This window comes from Hippocampus guttulatus, chromosome 1 (genome assembly GCF_054856545.1).
Source record: "Hippocampus guttulatus isolate MCC_2025c chromosome 1, RoL_Hgut_1.0, whole genome shotgun sequence".
Classification (NCBI taxonomy): domain Eukaryota; kingdom Metazoa; phylum Chordata; class Actinopteri; order Syngnathiformes; family Syngnathidae; genus Hippocampus; species Hippocampus guttulatus.
In genome coordinates this window covers 5,931,483-5,948,656 of record NC_141261.1, presented here as the reverse complement: position 1 = coordinate 5,948,656, position 17,174 = coordinate 5,931,483, and the positions used below count along the sequence as shown (strand labels likewise).

The following is a 17,174-nucleotide window of genomic DNA, read 5'->3' as shown; positions in this document are numbered from 1 at the left end:
ATTTTGGTCGACAATTTTTTTTGCGCTGAAATATTTCGTGTTTAACTAAAATTCTCCAAAGTACTTCCATTGATTATTGTTAATAACTTAGCTAATATTTCTCATTCTATATGGGTTTCCCAAAGCTGAAGTCCATTTTCAGTAATTGCCATTATGACATTTAAATGAAAGTAATGGCAGGATATTGCAAATTTCCCCAGTGTGGAACAGATAAAGGTTTTCTTATCTCATATTATCTTATCTTATCTTCACCCATCCACCATCCAGAACACTTATCTAAATAAATAAAAAACATTCTTCAAAACCAGGTCAATTAAGGTCCCCAATAACAAGCCACGATCAGCCTGCATTAAAAATGGTATTTTGCATCAGGAAGGACATCTAGCAAAATGAACCAAACAAATCCTGTGTGTAATCTGTTGTAGCAACGTAATCTCCCAATTGTATTCGTGTGTGCGCTGGGTGCAAATGCGTGAATGAGAGGCATCAAGTTTTTGTGCCCTTTGTACTAGGTTATCGCTTTAAAAGAAGTTCAGTCCATTGACTTGCATTGGCTGTTTATGGGCAGATGCGCCACATTCAATATGGCGGATTCACTGGCTCATCAATAGACCAATCTGCTCAAGGCAGTGTCTCTATATGTATTTTTGTGGTGGTACCCACCTCGTCACCATGGCTCAGCATCCTTCTCATGCAAAAGCTGCAGCTCATCTTGATTCTCCAGGGAAATTAGACAACGCAACCAGCAGGCGGGGTGATGCAGCGTCTCGTCATCAGCATTCATACTGAAGCCATGATTTCAGTTAGGCCAAATGAAACAAGAATGTTAATGGAAGACAACAACAACAAAAAACACAATATGTAAAAATACTATCAGCAAGCAAAATTAAACTCCGGCATGTTTGTAACATGTCACATAAATCTGACGCTCATTTAATGTGGTTAGGTTCCTTTCTTTTAAACGGGTCATGAATATTTCAGATAAAACGTAAAAGAAAATGTTCAGGAAGTTAGCGGTATCTGTGGTAGGTTGTGTCTAACTGGTAAAGAGACTTTATGGACACCCTTTACATTGGTTATCACTGCAGGTGTTGCTCACATTTGAAAGTCATTCGAGAAATGCAACAAACGAGGAGCGAGTCCATAACACAGTGCCCTTCGCAGAATAAATCTGCATCAGAGGTTATATATTGCAGAGAAATTATCTTAAAGCGTGTTAAAAGGTATTTCCTAAGACCGTCGATGCCAACAAATGTAATCGTTAAACCAGTTCAATGTGTTTAATACATCGTACCAGTCAAAAGTTTGGAAAAACATGAAGTGATCAAGGGCAAAGAAGTTTAGATGTTAAGCACGTGTGTAAAAATGAAATCAACAGCAGTTTCTGTAAATAGTTTTAATATTAAATAAAAAAAAAGACTCCCATATAAAAAAAGAAAGCTACGGTCCACAATTTAATCGCCTTTTTTAAACATAAGTATTGAAAGCCAGGGTGTAGTATGAGAAAAATACTCCCAGAAAATTCACAATTGTTTGCACTCATCTCTTTTCTCTAAACCATATAAAATAATAAAACACATTAATTGTACATATATACAAATCTCCAAGTGAATAGAAATTGCATAATTTGCTTTTTTTTTCTTCATTTTTTTGTTAAATACAGCGAGAGATGACAGTATTTTGAGGGGAGGGCAGTGTAAGGATATTTTCTACAGTTAGGCAGACTCATCAAATCCACATGAGCTATCACAGCTCTGGCTTTTAAGAATCCCCATTTTGTTCATGACAAAGGGGGAGGGGCTACATGACGGATGGCCGTCTACTCAAGGGAGGAAGTAAAATAAATCCAAATACGGTGGCTTTATACTATAAGAGAAAAATAAAAATCATACATCTACGTTTCCAGCACCATCTGAAAACATTAGGAGTGTGCCTTCAAGAGTCCTTTCTTTCTTTAAACAGAGGGTCTCATGAGAGGGTGTCATCCATGACATGACCAGAATTCCAACTAAACCACGAGTGAGGGGCTCAGCAATAGCTCTGTTGTCCAACACAATCAACATATTAAAAAAGACACACGCACGCACACATACATACAGCTACATACACACTTTCCACAGAGAGCATGGTTCAAGTAGACGGGCTTCATTGCGACTCACAGTAACAGATACATGAGAACAGTACTCTTGTTTTGTCTGTGTAAAAAATAAAAATAAAAAGATATGACGCTAACATCGTGAAGAGAGCTGTGATCACACCAACACAACCATTATTGTGTTAACTAGACCTAAGAGTGAGAAAATATCCACATTTATTTTTAAAAATTTCTTTTAAAAAATGGTTTCCCCCCAGTCTGGAGCTCGACCGATGCTGTATTTTTCCACTGGTTTTCATGGCATTGGTTCACATGAACAGCATGATTAGTGCAGTTGACTGAGAATGACACTAAAAAAATAAAAATAAAAAAATCATAAGTGATGTGGGTGGATTGGGATGCATGGGTGGAGTCAGGAAGTGAAGTCTGATTGGTGGAACAGCTGTGACTGACAGCTCCCTGCAACAATCACTGCCTCTGAGACCTCACCCCTCGTCTCCTCCTGCCTCGGACTGATGTGTCGGGCTTCAACAGGGCCGTCTGCAACAGGAAGGAGGGGAAAAAAAGGCTATTCAAGCTTCAAATGTACATTACACGGTGGCGAATATTTATCAGTTGGAACAATAAATATAGTTATATATAGAAAATAAGTTAGCAAATTTCCCCTTTACAGAACATTTCAATTTGAACATGGGATTTGTACATTTGGGGAAATATTTGGACGAGACATAATTTCAGCAGTTTCTACACATTATGATCAGAGATTGTACTTGTTCACACAATAAGAAAGATGACAAATGTTTGGGCCTTGGTAGACTTTTTTTTTTTTAAAGTACGTAACTTGTTTCCATTATCTCCCCAGACACTTGCACAGTACTCTACTCTCACAATAAAAAAAACTGTGAATAATACGATCACCTTTGTCCCTTGAAAGGCGCTGTACAAAAATACATACAAGATGTTTTTAAAAAAATAAACGTTTCAGGTCTGGTGTCACAAAAGATATATTTCAAACCAAATTACAGGTTCCACCTTCAAATTGGGCCAGGTGATCACCTAGCGCGTCTACAATTACATCCTGAGCCCTTTGCTTCGTTCAATGCGTGAGAAGAGGCAAGAGCACTGCATGGCTGCGTCACCATGACAATGCGCCTTCTCAGAATGCCAGCTCTCTGCTCACCTGTCCTGGCTCCGTGAGATTTTTTTTTCCTCTTTCCAAAGCTCAAGTTGGTCATCCAAGGGACCCGTTTTGAAGAAGCGGACGACAACAAGATGGACCTGACAGCGGAGCTGTGGAAAATCTTTGAAGAATCCTTCCAGGAGTGCAGGTGAATGCTGGGAAAGTGCCTTAGATTCCAGGGTGATGACTGGAAAACTTGTAGTTTGAATTTGAAATACAACTTTTGTGACACAAGTCTTGGAATTTTTCGGATACACCTCAAATAGTATTTTATTCAACCACACTGAAGGAATTGTTTATGTCACAAGGATACTAAATAAATAGCGCCGAGAAGGTCAGGGTTAGTCTAATATTAAGCTTCTGTGATCCTATAATCAATTAACGCTTGCATCAATTGTGCATCCAGTGTGCAGCCGCCAGTTCCGGCAATAAAGGAGTCATACCGTAGTAGCCTTTGTTTCTTCGAGTGCTGTTGTAGCATCCACGTCTCTGAAGTCCTCCAACACATTCTGCAGCCTGATGCACAAAATACGAATCAGTGAGACATTGACAGGGTGGAAAAACATGACGCTGAAAGCTCAGCTCAAGAATCACTGACAATGCAACTTACGTCTGTTTTCTTTTTCTCCCTCGACGGACTCCAGACACAGTTCCTGATTGTTCCTTGGTGAAAAATGCATCATTGTGACATCGTTGGTCAGATACTTAAAAATGCACCATTACAGTCCAACAGTTGATTGAACATTGCAAAGAAAATAAAAGTTCAAACCACTAACATTGAGTTTTATAGTAATAATCCCTGATGAATCAATGATGCTACAATCGCAACAGCCAGAGGATGCCAGACGATGTACACTGATGACAATAACTGTACTTACTTGACATTGATTACTACATTTCTATTAGCCAGGGCTTTGGTGCCATCTTGTGGCACATTATGGGGGAGGGCAAGTAAAAAAAAAAAACTCTTTACAATAATACATTATGTTCTGTGTGTCGCCACTGGTCTTAAAACAGCATTCTGATTAACCATTTCATGCACCAATAATGATAACCTGTAACCTGATAACCTGATAAGCTGTCCACTGGAGCAACCGCTGTCCCTGAAAGTGTTAATATGACGTTTTTGGAATATGAACTCAGCAAAATAAATAAATAGTTAATTAATTTAAAAAAAAAAATTCAACCACTTTTTAGCCATCTCTGAACATTTTGCCACTTCCTGTCAACTGAAAATGACATCGCATTTGCCCAGGGCTCAAATAACGACCAATCACAGCTCATCTGTTGTCCGAGTTTGGTCATGTAACATTTGCAAGTTGAGGCATGATTGTTTGTTAACGGAGGCCTGCGCAATGTGGTGTCATTTTCAGTTGACAGCAGGTGGCAAAATGGCGGCCCTTGAGATGGATTAAAACCGGTGAATTTTGCCTGATTTAAAAGACAAACGGCAGACACTCACCCTTCCCTGTTCACTGTGCAACAATGTCCCAGGTGCATCCTTATGCGGTCTCCCACTGCAACCATCCCCAGGACTCAGATAACCTGCCTGTCTATCCACCCCAGTACAGTCCGTCTTGGCTTCCTCCAAGTATATGGATGGTAAGGGGGGCTCTGGATGGGTGTGTCCCTCCACCATGACTGTTTTTCTTTGTAGAGGCGATGTGGCCACATCCTCGGTGGGTTTGGGCGTACCCTGGGCTGGAGAATGAGCTGCCGCTTCCAAGCTGAGGCGTGACAAGTCCGGGTTTCGCAGGGAGCAAGCCCGCCGTGGGCTGAGGGAGACCGGGGCACTCGCCTGGTGCTGAGTTGGGGCAGGTGTGGAGAGAGTGTGGTGCTCCATGGGGAAAGTGACAGGCGGTAAGGCACAGAAAGGTGATGTAGGGTCAGACGGCCCAGAGTGGACCCCATCTTCCTGCTCTTTAGCGTTAATTTGAAGGAAAGAGGTGTAAATTGTATCCATGAAAGAGGTGTAGGGGTCAATAACTGGCCTGCCATCAGACCCTCGATGTGGCGGTCGGCTCGTTTCTTGGGCAGGTGTTGGAGGCGGACTGGCAACCTCTTCAGGAGAGATCTGAGAGGCTGGAATGTCACAGTGAGGGGCGGGGCTCTCCATTTCCTGCAACGAGTCGGACTTCTCTCCTTCAGAGGATGGCGCAAGATTCAGCTGAAGGGAGAAAGGCAAAAAAATACAAGTTTCAATTAACTGCGAACACAGTTGGTAAGGCTGGCCAAACTCTAAGATTTTACCTGTGATCGTTTTGAATTCCATCTCACATTGTCTAAGTTAATTGTCAGTGACCGAAAGTCACATTTTATGAGTGGTCACACCATATAGACCGACTCAAAGACGTGCATTAACTTCTCACAACTGTAGGTCAGGTTAGTTGTTGCTTAACGGCAACTACATACTGTACAGTGCTGTCAATGTTGAAAGCCCACTTTCAAACGGTTATCGACTGTCAAAACAGATCAAGCAAGATGGCATTTCCTTTGCCCGTGCCCCCACAAAGCTAAAGTTAAAAACAAAGCAATGTGCATCTCTTAACAGTGTGCGACGATCTGCACCGAAAATAAAGAGACCCATAGTTTTGTGTAAGTATGCCTCATGTGTTCAATGAGCATATTTGACAAAACAGATTAGATCGAATTTTTGAAAAACATGTCAGTTACTTACCTGAATGTTGTTGAGCAAGTTGATGGTCCCATCAGGACCTTGCAGGAGAGGCATCCCCAAAGATGAGGTCTGGACTGAGGGCAGGAGTAAAGAACCGGCTCCGATACCCACCATGTTATGGAGCCCGGCAATGCCAGAAATGTCTCCTAGAAAGCAGTGTTCCATAAATAATTGAATGGGATAATAATCGTGGGCCATCTATCCTCAGATGTATGTTACTTGTCACTCACCTAACACAGCAGGGTTAAGTAAAGTGGGAAGTAATTGCTGGAGAATGGGGTTTTCCTTGCCTTGAAGAGAAAGGGGGATGAGGGTGTCCACACCAGCATCTGACAGTTCCTGTAAGATCGCAATGCACTGATCAAAATTAGGTCGAGGGCCACAATAACTAATATTTTATAGGTATGCATCAGTGCTTTGGATTTGTCGTTTCATGTTTATTTCATTTTGACTTTAAATTCAGTTAGTTGCAATTAGTTTAGATGATTTGTTTTTTTTTCCAGTTCAATGCTTGATTTCAGTTATTGCTGCCAATCCTTGAGTAGGTTCAGAGCGCAATTACTTTTTTATAATGGGACGGGCAGGCTTGAATTTTTTTTTTTTTGGTGTGCCTTAACTTAAATTGGTATTTAGAAACTGCATTTTGTATTTCCTTGGTAGTCTATGTAATATTAAAATCTGTTTGATGAACTGAAACATTGGTGTGTGACAAATATGGAATGAACACAGAAATCAGGAGGGGGGCAAATACCTTTTCACAGCACTGTCACGCTAACAGTATCTATCGAAAATTTGCATTTTAAAATTAAAAGAACAAAATAGAACTGCCATTACAGGTGGCAATTGGTGGTGGTCTGCAATGTAAGAGAGATACAAATTACTTTTTATGTATTCACGTGAAAGCATCACGAACAAAAAGGCAATTTTGGAAAATGCATGATTAATCGATAACATGAAACTAATAAGGTTAGAAAATCAGTGTAATGGAAGGAAACTACGACGAGCTAAGAGGAAAGAACCTCAGGACACGGGCAGCCTACCTGAGGTTGGGTATGCTGAACAGGAGTTAACTGGGTATGGGGTAAGTCAGCTGTGTTTAGAGCAGCTGTAAGGAGGGCGGGGCTAAAAGGCAGGAAGGTAGCCGGGTGAGGAGGAAGGAGCAGGGACTGCAGAGCTTGGACAGACCCTTCCGCTCCAGGCGGGAGGGGAAGACCCTGGGTGACTTCCAGAAGCCCCGAACCGTGAAGAGTTGAAGGATCCAAGAGAGCAGCGGCCTTATCCAACATGAGGCCCTCCAAAGAGGCGGGGATCTGTGGCGGCTGCTGAAGAGGAACCTCCAAGCTGACCTGACCCACCTGACTCAGTCCAGATAAGGGTAACAAAGGCGCCTGGTGTTGCCCGAGCAGCAAGGACGCCATAAGCAGAGCTTGGTGACTTGGTTTTTCTGTTAGCCCCAAATCAGATTCCTGTCCTGTGGCAGAAGCTGAGGCTGGAGGTGGGATTGGGTTTAGAAGGCCCAACAGATTAAGAGGTATGTCCCCTTGCACACCGCTCAACAGAGGCAACAACGGAAAGAGAGGATTACTGTTTATCTGTTGCTGCTTCTGTTGCTGATCCTGGCTTTGCTGCTGTGTCTCGGATTGGATCATTACTGGCTGTTGCTCGACAAGATTTTGTGTTGCAGCACTGGAAGGTGTCTGTGCATTTTGCCCACCCAACCACAGCCCTCCGAGGTGTAATGAGGACAGGACCGTAGGGTCCAGGATGGATGGCAGGCCTCCTGTGGAAGACAGCAGCTGAAGAAGCTGATCTTGGTTCATGAAAGGGAAGGCCTCTGCCAGAGGTAAAGGGGCGGTCGAGTCGCTCATCGCCGAAGGTGTCTGAGGACGGTCCTCCCCAAGCTGAGAAGAGGCGACGACCTCCGAACTGGTGGGTGTCAGAGGTTTCGTTGATGCGGAGTTCTTCAAGTCTCCACGTTCAGAGTCACCGGAACCTGGAAAAGAATAAGCAAAAACATCTTCGCCACAGTGTAAATGACTTCATCAATTCCCACGACCTTCGTGAGGATGGGATGGATTTTAGACACACACACCATATATGTATACAATAGAGCTAGCTAGTACTGGCGATATAAACAAAATATGCAGTGATAACATTTCAGTTTTTATTACCACTGTCACTAATACTGTATTTAGTGTCTTAAAATCAAATTAGCTGTCTTAAGACACCTGTACATCAGAAGACTGAGATTTGGAAAAGACCCTTGGAAAATTAACATCTGACACCTGCTCACATTTCAAGACATGTTAGAGTTTTTAGTCAAAGCCCGGTCTAAGACTGAAAATTTTGCAAGGTCACTATTACAAGATTTGATTCTTCAGCCATTTTATCCCTTCAAGGCAACTTTTTTCTCATCATGTGACTGGTCGTTCATCTTTATGTGCACTGCGTTGCTCTAGCGACCAGTCCTGGGTGTACCCTGCCGACCACCCGAAGACAGCTGGGATAGGCTCCAGCATGCCTGCGACCCTCGTGAAGATAAGCGGTTCTGAAAAGAGTTGGCTGGCTGGATGCTCTTGGTATATACATAAATCCTGTGAAGATTACTCACCTGGAGAGCGATTTTCTTGGGAAGACATCACTATATCTGTTGTATGGTCAGCTGAGCTGCGTTCCTCCTGCCGTGCAGTGGAGGATGCTGCAAGAAGGGCTAGAACATGATTGCTGAGATCAAGAGGCTTTGGCGAGGTGGATAATGCCACAGAAACGTCGCTTTGTGGGTGACTCGGGTCTGCTGTTGACCGATCATTACCGATCATGCTCTGTGGCGATGCTTCTGGTGAAAGCACCCGGGAAAAAGTGTCAGTTGCTGGAATATGATTCTCAGTTGGATGGTGCCTGTCAAGTGGAGTAGGGGCCACGTGTGACAGAGATGGGCTGCTGCTGTTGTGTAAAGCTAAATTGGAGCGTGACAACATTGAGGATGTCGAAGAATGTCTTTGTGGAGGACTTAATCTCAGAGACTGAGATTGTGACTGCACTGAACTGAAATGAGCGGAGGTGCGAGTGGGAGAAAGCGTTTCTGGAACCAACAATATCATATTAGTGTTACTGGTTCGGCATGGTGACGGAGGCTGCGGGCGGTTGCCGCTGGAATGAGGGGATATAGGAGAGGGCGATGGTGTGGGGCTCTGCGTCTTAGTGTGTCCACCCCCTTCTACAGACAAAGATCCCAAATGAGCTGGAGCGGGGTTAGAAGCCGAGGCTGCGGCCTGAGCATTCTGTACACTGAGTAAGTGCAAAAGAGCAGAAAGGGGCTGAGTTGGAGGATCCAAGCTAAGGGATGTTGGTGCCAAGCCTGTAGTGATATCCAGGCCTTCTGCCTGTCGGGGAGTTCCAGAAAGATGTGCCGTCTGTTTGGAAGTCAAGAACTTGGATGTCTGCCCCAGTGGCAGATGATGGTGGCGCTCGGGCGTGCCGCTATTCGGGTTCTGCGCATCTGAGGTAGAGGCAGAGACAGAGCGAGGGAAAGCCAAAGATGATAGGTTCAGAGCAATAGCGGAGACGCATTCTCCAGGCTGGGGCTTCTGCGGCCCATTGGCCAGCTGCTGGGTGTCTTTGATCGTGCTCAGAACAGTGGGAGATCGCCGCCGCCTTTTCCTGTGCGATGCATTTTGCTCTGTTTTAGGAGGCAATTGGGGCAAGGAAGAAGCCAGGGACTGGGCTAGGGAGTGGGGTGAAGGAAAGAGGACAGAAGACGCTGCTGCTAGAGCGGGACAGTGAGGCCTAAAGGCAACAATAGGGGAGGAAAGGTGGCTGTTTTTTAAAGTGCTGTTTGTTACCTTGGTCGACTGTCTTTGCTGTGCCTCTGTCACGATTTCCAAGGAGGAGGACCCACTTGTTTGGCTGCAGGCCACATTTGAGCCCTGACCATGAGTTACCTGGCTAGCCAGCTGAGCTTTTGCAGCCGCGGAGAGCAGACTACTTGCAGGAAAAGAAGTTGAGGCCGGCAGCTGGCCCTGGTGACTGTGGTGGTTCAAAAACGGTGCCGCGATAGTGTTGGAAATCCCCGCAGGATTCAAGCCAAAACCTGGTGGGGCTGCGCCGAGACTTGCTGTACTGTTTGCGGGTTTCAGTGGGGGAGCATGAGGACTGTGACTGCTTTGGTTAGTCAATGTGCTGGGATTTGTAGGGTTTGCGAGGCGGTGGTTATTAGTGCTACCGTTGCCAGGGTTCTTAAACTGCTCCAAGATGTCTTCCAGCTTAAACTTGAAGATGTGGGGGCTGGGGTTTGGCGAACCACAAGGCAGAGGGGAGTGTGGAGAGGAAGAGCAGGACTTCCTCCTCCGTGACAAATTACTTGCCGTCAGCCCTTCAGCCGCTGCGGTGGAGATTCCGCCCTGATCAGAGACATGAGAGGGGGAGGCCGAAGGGTAGTGGGACCGCTGCTGAGGAGACACAGAATTCATGTGAAGGACAGAGGGAGAGAGGATGGGGGAGGGCGAGAGGGGAGAGCCTCCACATATGACCCCATGTGGATGCTGCGCTTGAGTCTGTGAAACTCTTCCTCCAATGACAAAGCTTTTAGGAGAAGAGCAAGGAGGTGAAGATAGGGGCCTTAGGAGAGGAGAGGCTGGAGTTTCAGGAGTTTGGGGCAGTTTTTGACCTTGACTGACATTTTGAGGGGTGGGAGTGCGGGGTGACCTTTGGGCAACGTGGTAAGCGGGGCTGCTGGAAGTGGTAAAGGGCACCGTTTGAGAAAGAGGAGGATGGTGATGCCTCCGTAAAGCATCAAGGGGATGGTGAGAGTTTCCGCCTGTGTGAGCACCTGGGGAGGAGCCATTATAAGGATAAATAAACTTGTGAGAGGAATTGGGGCTGGCACTGGGGTTAGGGTGGGCGTTATTCTGAGGTGGCGCAGGAGCCGGACGAAATCTAGGATGGTAAATGCCTCGGTCCTCTTCTTCATGCTCAACAAGAGCCCTCTTTGGGATGCAATTGCCCACTCCCTTGCTCACCTCTGGAAAAAGAAAAGCAAAATGTTTGCTAATTGAAAATGATCAAATGTATTGTTGTGTTCTGATGACAACCTAAGTGGGGCCTGACCAAATAATCTGCCGGCCAATGACATTGGCGGATACTAGGCCTTTTCAAAATAACTATTGGCTGGAATTTAGCTTTCCTATTGCTTTCTTTTCACATCCAAGATATCGGGGCGCTTAACAGTGAACCGCCAGGCTTCCCATTCTTTCTCCCCTTGTTGGTCATTGTTTTGTACATGTTCCTCTGGATGGATTATAACTGGCAAAGCGAATTCCTTGGTTGGTAGGACTTACCCGGGTTATGAAGGTGACCAAAAGGCAGGTGTGACGCCTGCATACTGCGACACAGAGCGGCCATTGCCACCACTTTCCTACGATGGTTACACAGTTTGGTCATGTCCTGCTCTGCTTTGCCTAGGGGCTGCTTGTGCTGCTCTACCTTTACCCCCAATGTAAAGTTGAAAACCTGTTGGAGAGAAAAAAAAATAGACCATGTTGCTGTACTGACACTAAACTATATTCTTTGCGAGTTAAAAATTACAAAATATTTCATAGCCTGAACAACTCAAGGCAAATAGAAAAAAAAATCCAATGATTTAGATGAAAAACATTCAACACCATAAAAATTCCATTGCAAATAAGTGTGGAAAATATGGTACTTTATTGTGGCGGTACATCCTGCTGCCTTTAGCGTAGATAGCGCAGGTTTGATCTCCATTCAGCGCCCGAATAGCTAGCCAGAGCCGGTCCCAAACTCAGGTTAAAAAAAATGAATAAAAATAACATACATCACACGAGTGACTTGTGTTTAGTGTGACGCTTGGTGTGGCAAAAATCATCAAAATCTAATTCCCGAAGTTAATGAATACAATTTTCCAATCAAATATTGCATTCAAAATCATATTCATAGCGGACATTTAGATCACAGGTTGATCCAATGTCTGTAAATTTCCGACGATGAATTGCTGATGCTCTTCCTTGGAGATCTCCTCCCAGACCAAAATCAGCTCATTAATCAGCACTGCGATGTAACAATACACGAGGTCCCAGAGGTACTGGGTGCCATAGCAAACACGATCGCCACTGCGTGTATGGATGTACCCCCTTGAGGAGCTGTGCTACTTGAACAACAAACGTGAGCGACAGACACTGCCTCACGCTACTAATGACAACGACAAAGGTCCGTGGCCACGCCGGGATTGTCTTGACAATTGCCTCTTTTTTTTCCAGATAATTATAATTTGCACACCAGCAGTTGAAATTGGTTCAAAATGGTTACGATTGTAGTCATCTGAAATGACTACAATCGCCACACACAGCCATAAATATCCTCTTGTTTTGTGAATAGTCTATTTTGCTCTCGTTTGTCAGACTTGATCCTGTGAAGGGAATTAGTTTTTTTGCTCAAAGGGTCTTCAACGGTGCTCAGGAAGGAGACCATTATCTCTTACATCAGACTTTGACTAATTGAGCTGCGCACAGTCAGTACGTTTTTCCATCTTTTTGCCCATTCTTGCAAAATACACAATAGCCCGAGCAAACAGATTTACCTTGCTGATGACAAGCGGGCACTCCAGACCACATTTACATGTGCCATCAGTCAACAGGTAGGTCTTCACCTCATCCAGGGATGACAGAGAAGTTCCACTGGGACTACATAAACATAGACATATGCACATGTAAGTAAGTATCTCCCCTCTGATTGATATCGGGGATGGATTAAGAGGTTCAAGTCAAAGTTGCAGTCATTTTGAAACACAACACAGATCTTTGTTGTTTCTGTAAATGTGTGATTCATGAAAACAGAAGTGAATTTGATGAATTTATAGTTATGCAGTCATGTAAAATGTTTAGCCACAGTGTGCTTCTGTAACTGGAAAGTAGGAATGGCCAATACCACTTTTTGATCTCATAAACCAATATTGTAACCTTCGGCCAATACCGAACGGATTGTCTTTGCCACCTCGTCCATTGTACAACAACTGCTCACGTGACGAAAACACATGGCAACCATGGCAAAAGCTCATCTGTCACGCAAAGTTGAGTATATAAGCGATAGTTTGGGTTTAAGGATTGGAATTGGATCGGACTCAATAGCAATCCAGGTGATCGGATTGGGACTATCCCTACGAGAAAGGCGCCGAGTGAAAAAGTGTGTGGCTTGGCTGCCCACTAAGGAGTAAAGATGAGTTTTTTAAAAAATGGTTCATGACAAATTTGCTTCACGAAAAATATTAATTAAATAAAACGGACTGCACGCACAATGAGAATGACACAATTTGGATGATGTTGCCTGGATACTCAACATTATCTATCGACACATTTTCTTCTATATAATCAACACACCTGACATACACAACCTGGCCGCCATGCACTCTCCTCTGCCAGCCGATTGGGACATGTACAGCAGCGGAGACCACCTCATCCTTGTCCCCACTGCCAGTGTCACTTCCTCCCATCATTCTGTAGCTGCAGCCTGCCAGCGGCTTGGTACATTAAAAAAAAGAAGAAGAATAAAATAAAGTCAAATTTAAAGACTCAAACCATTACGGCTCTTTGACGGGTGTAGCTACAAAGTCGAGCAACTTTAAACTTATTTTTGTTTGAACCAAGTTTGGGGTGGGGTTGCTTTTAATGTGGTACAGATTTTGAACAATGATCTCACATGAGGCATACACGCACACACGCACACATATGTAGTGAGCTATCAGCACACCACACAGAACAGCATTTTAGCCAGCATGAAAGTTTTTTATCTCTTTAGATTAGAACATGCGAAGAAAATGCAACTCATGTTACCCTGAAATAAGCGGACTAATTTAAACCATCAATAATCTACAGTATGTTCAAGTACATTTGATGCTATTTCTATGTACTGTTTTAGAAGTAGCCGTGGAGAGTGCAGTGGTACACTCGCCTGACTTGTGTGCGGGCAGTGTGGGATTGCTTCCCACTCAGTGATGGTGGCAAGGTGGGTGTGGTTATTTGTCTCCTTATGTGTCCTGTGACTGACTTGCAACCAGTTCTGCTCCTTTGTATGCCTTTGCTTTTGCGCTGTCTGCTTTGTCAATCAATTTGTTGCCTTTTGATGACGTATAGGACGGATGATTGTAACCTGAGCATCCAGTCTGCAGTCGTATTGGATAAATATCTGATATATATCCACATACGAAAGAAGCCTGGGTTCTGAATTGTACTATATTGTTATACCAACCTATTGTACTATATGACTGACATGAAAAAAAATTATGTATGATTAGATGCCTCAAGGAGATGCCCCTTTCTAGGGAAATAGGGGTGTGTTTTTTGCAGCCTGCAACTGCCCGCATTCAGAATTCTGATTCACCAACATGCACAGCACTGAGAAAAAAAACTGTCAAGTGCACATGTGACATGAATCCATGTGCACAGAGTAATCACATTTCTATGATTTTATTAGTCAAGGAGGACCATCGTCTCTGTACTGTCAATAGTTTTATTATGGTGACAGTGTGAGCGTAGAACTCACATTACAGTTCTGAAATAATTACGAGTGTGAACTTCGGAGGTCCCACTGTAATCACTTGAGGATTAAAAAAATCTTAAATAGAAGATGAAGATATAAATAAAAATACCTTGTCATCTTTGTGAGGCCAGGCTCGGGTTTGGCTAGGGTATTGACTGTCGGATGAACATGCTGGTGGGTTAGAAGCACACAGACTGCCAGTTAACCTGACCCAATGTCCAAAGTGTCCCCAGCAACCAGGCTGCACGAAGAATGAACGCTGCAAGACGTTTATTCAGTTCACATCCAAGGAGGAGCTGATATGAGGATGATGATCCTGCAACAGAAGTGTGGAGGTGGATTATGTAATATGGGAAGTCCCACAGTCGCAGACCATTTGGAAGATTTTTAAATACACGTTTTAATTTAGATCATAAATATTAACATGTAATGGTCTGTCCTCACAAAGAAGAGAAAAACATGGGAAGTTCCTCACATGTTGCCGCTACTTTTAGGTGGGAGGGTGTGTTAAAATATAGGCCTGTTTTAGTGGGTGTCCAGTCGCATAAATAAGTCGCATGTAAAACAATTACTGCACACGTTTTAAGAAAGCAAGCACGGGTAGACGTGCCTGATAAATGGAATAATTCAACGGTGCAGCATTACATGTCTGAAGTGTCGAGTCGGGGTAAAAACAGAATCTAAACACTACGGCTGACACGACAGGCTAAAATGCTAGGCTAACAGCTAAGCTAGCAACCGCGTCCACTTTGTGGTGTTGTCGTGACAGCTGTCAGGCGCACTAAACTCTTGCACATTAGCTACGACAATATGCACACGCGACTGTGCGACAGACACACAGTTAGAAATACGTGAAATTGATTGATCACTAAAGCACGGAAATGTTGCAGGCACGACAGGGGTGAACCTATCTACCTTACTCGGCGCCGGGCTCTCTGTGTTGGCGAAGTTTTGAAGTCTTCCCTTTGCTGGCTCGCGGGAGAATCAAGTTAGCTGGCTAGCTAACGACTGCTTTTTGACGGACACAACGTTGACACAAACATCAAGAAACACTCCCAGCGTAGTTCGCGTAAAACTGCGACGAGCGGCCGACGTGTGAACAACGTCTGCAAGTTCAGTTTACAGACAAAGGGCAATAACGCCGCAATTTGACTGCGCCTTGGGTAATGGAGGCTAAAGCTAGCACAGAGACTAGCGAAGCATAGCTAGCTGACTGAATTTACTTGATTTGGAGTGTCCCGACAAGAGTAGAGGCTGCCCCGCTGACTCATGCAAGACGTTGTTTTCGTCTCACTACTTCTCGGCCGTCTTGCTTGCAGATTTATTCCCATAACCATCGCGAGCCATGTAATCCAAAATTCACAGTTGCCTTGTTTTTTTTGTTGTTTTTTTTTTTTACATTCCCAGCCAACAAAATAAATAAATAATGGAGTTTTCTAACGCGCATGCGCACTCTGAGCTCGAGGAGTATTGTACCCAACATGCAACGGGGAGCTTTGTCACCTTCCAAGTGGACATGGGCCATGCAGTTAGAAATAATAACTGCGCTTTGGGATAAAGTCGTGATCACAATAATGACAGGCGAAAAAAATATTATTTTATAATGAGTGAATGCGTCTCAAGCATCTGAATGCTTGAGACGATAAGCGTTTGTTTATGAAATTGTATGTCTTACAATCTCTTACATATGAAATTTTGAATGAAGATTATAAAGTTCACAAATCACCTTTCTTTTCCAACCCCACTTCCATGTTTGTTTGTGCTGCACTGGTAACCCATGTAATCTAATTCCATTAATTACTTAACAGATGCTGTGATCCGATTGTTTATTATTAATAATGAGTGCGCAAATCAATAATAATAATTAGTAAAGTAACTATATTGCAGTTGAGTCACAAAGAGTAGTCTACTGTGCAGACTGATAGTGTACTATGCTTATCATATTTATAAATAAGATTAGTGACTATGGAAATTGGGGAGTGGTTTGCACATTGACCTCACAGTGCAGAGGTACCGGGTTCGATTCCAGCTCCGGCCTTCCTGTGTGGAGTTTGCATGTTCTCCCCGTGCCTGCGTGGGTTTTCTCTGGGTTCTCCGGCGAGACCATGCAAATTCCTCACAGGAAGGTCGGACCTCGGATTTTGAACACCCAACCTCAGAACTGTGTGACCATGCCACCCAAACAATAAACTGTCTTCCAAAAACAAGTGAGGTCCATCGTGAGGAGTCTTGCTATCCTTTTGTTTGAAGGTAAGTCCAAGTCTTTTATTTTCACGCTCTTCTTCTTTTAACACCCCTTATAAAGACCACTCCCTCATTGGGACTAAAGATCACAAAAGCCTGAAGAAAAAGAGGAACATGTGCAAAGCGGTCTTTCAGTACTGTATTGCAATAAAGCCCCCCAAAAAAGAAGCTAAACGCACACACACACACACACACACACACACACACATCTCAGGGACAGGAATATTAACAAACATTTTTGTGCCAGAAATAGCCAGAAGGCTATTTTTCATCTGCAGTCCCTAGACAGATGGTCAACCTTTAGACTACGAATAAAATACATCACAATAACAATAATGACTTTTACTAAAAGTACAGGTTTCGGTCGGTTTAATCCAAGTTGTTATTTTCGAATCTATAGAGGTTCAAACGGTACAACAGAAGAATTTCCA

At 43.9% G+C, this 17,174-nt stretch overlaps 1 protein-coding gene across 2 annotated transcripts; it reads right to left on the bottom strand.

Annotated features, from left to right (window-relative positions):
- Nucleotides 1-1,266: 1,266 nt before the first annotated feature.
- mbd6 (methyl-CpG binding domain protein 6) lies at nt 1,267-15,899 on the bottom strand. 2 transcript variants are annotated; one of them, XM_086106172.1, is made up of 13 exons: nt 15,723-15,899; nt 14,609-14,815; nt 13,341-13,480; nt 12,545-12,647; nt 11,289-11,460; nt 8,564-10,972; nt 6,993-7,945; nt 6,183-6,291; nt 5,953-6,098; nt 4,738-5,442; nt 3,886-3,938; nt 3,719-3,791; nt 1,267-2,635 (listed from the first exon to the last, which is right to left on the bottom strand). In XM_086106172.1, exons 3-13 carry the CDS (start codon nt 13,454-13,456, stop codon nt 2,564-2,566), a joined length of 4,911 nt encoding a protein of 1,636 aa, XP_085962298.1. In that variant the 5' UTR covers nt 13,457-13,480; nt 14,609-14,815; nt 15,723-15,899; the 3' UTR covers nt 1,267-2,563. The 2 variants fall into 2 exon arrangements, with proteins under 2 accessions (XP_085962298.1, XP_085962299.1); XM_086106173.1 differs by lacking the exon at nt 15,723-15,899 and adding an exon at nt 15,415-15,708.
- Nucleotides 15,900-17,174: the final 1,275 nt, after the last annotated feature.

Excerpts from the sequence above, each read along its gene's own strand:
- mbd6 (XM_086106172.1), bottom strand. The coding sequence starts at position 13,456 with ATGATGGGAGGAAGTGACACTGGCAGTGGGGACAAGGATGAGGTGGTC. Across the intron at positions 7,946-8,563 it reads CCAAGAAAATCGCTCTCCAG|GTTCCGGTGACTCTGAACGT; the intron begins GTGAGTAATCTT and ends ATTCTTTTCCAG. Across the intron at positions 5,443-5,952 it reads ACTTGCTCAACAACATTCAG|CTGAATCTTGCGCCATCCTC; the intron begins GTAAGTAACTGA and ends TTCTCCCTTCAG.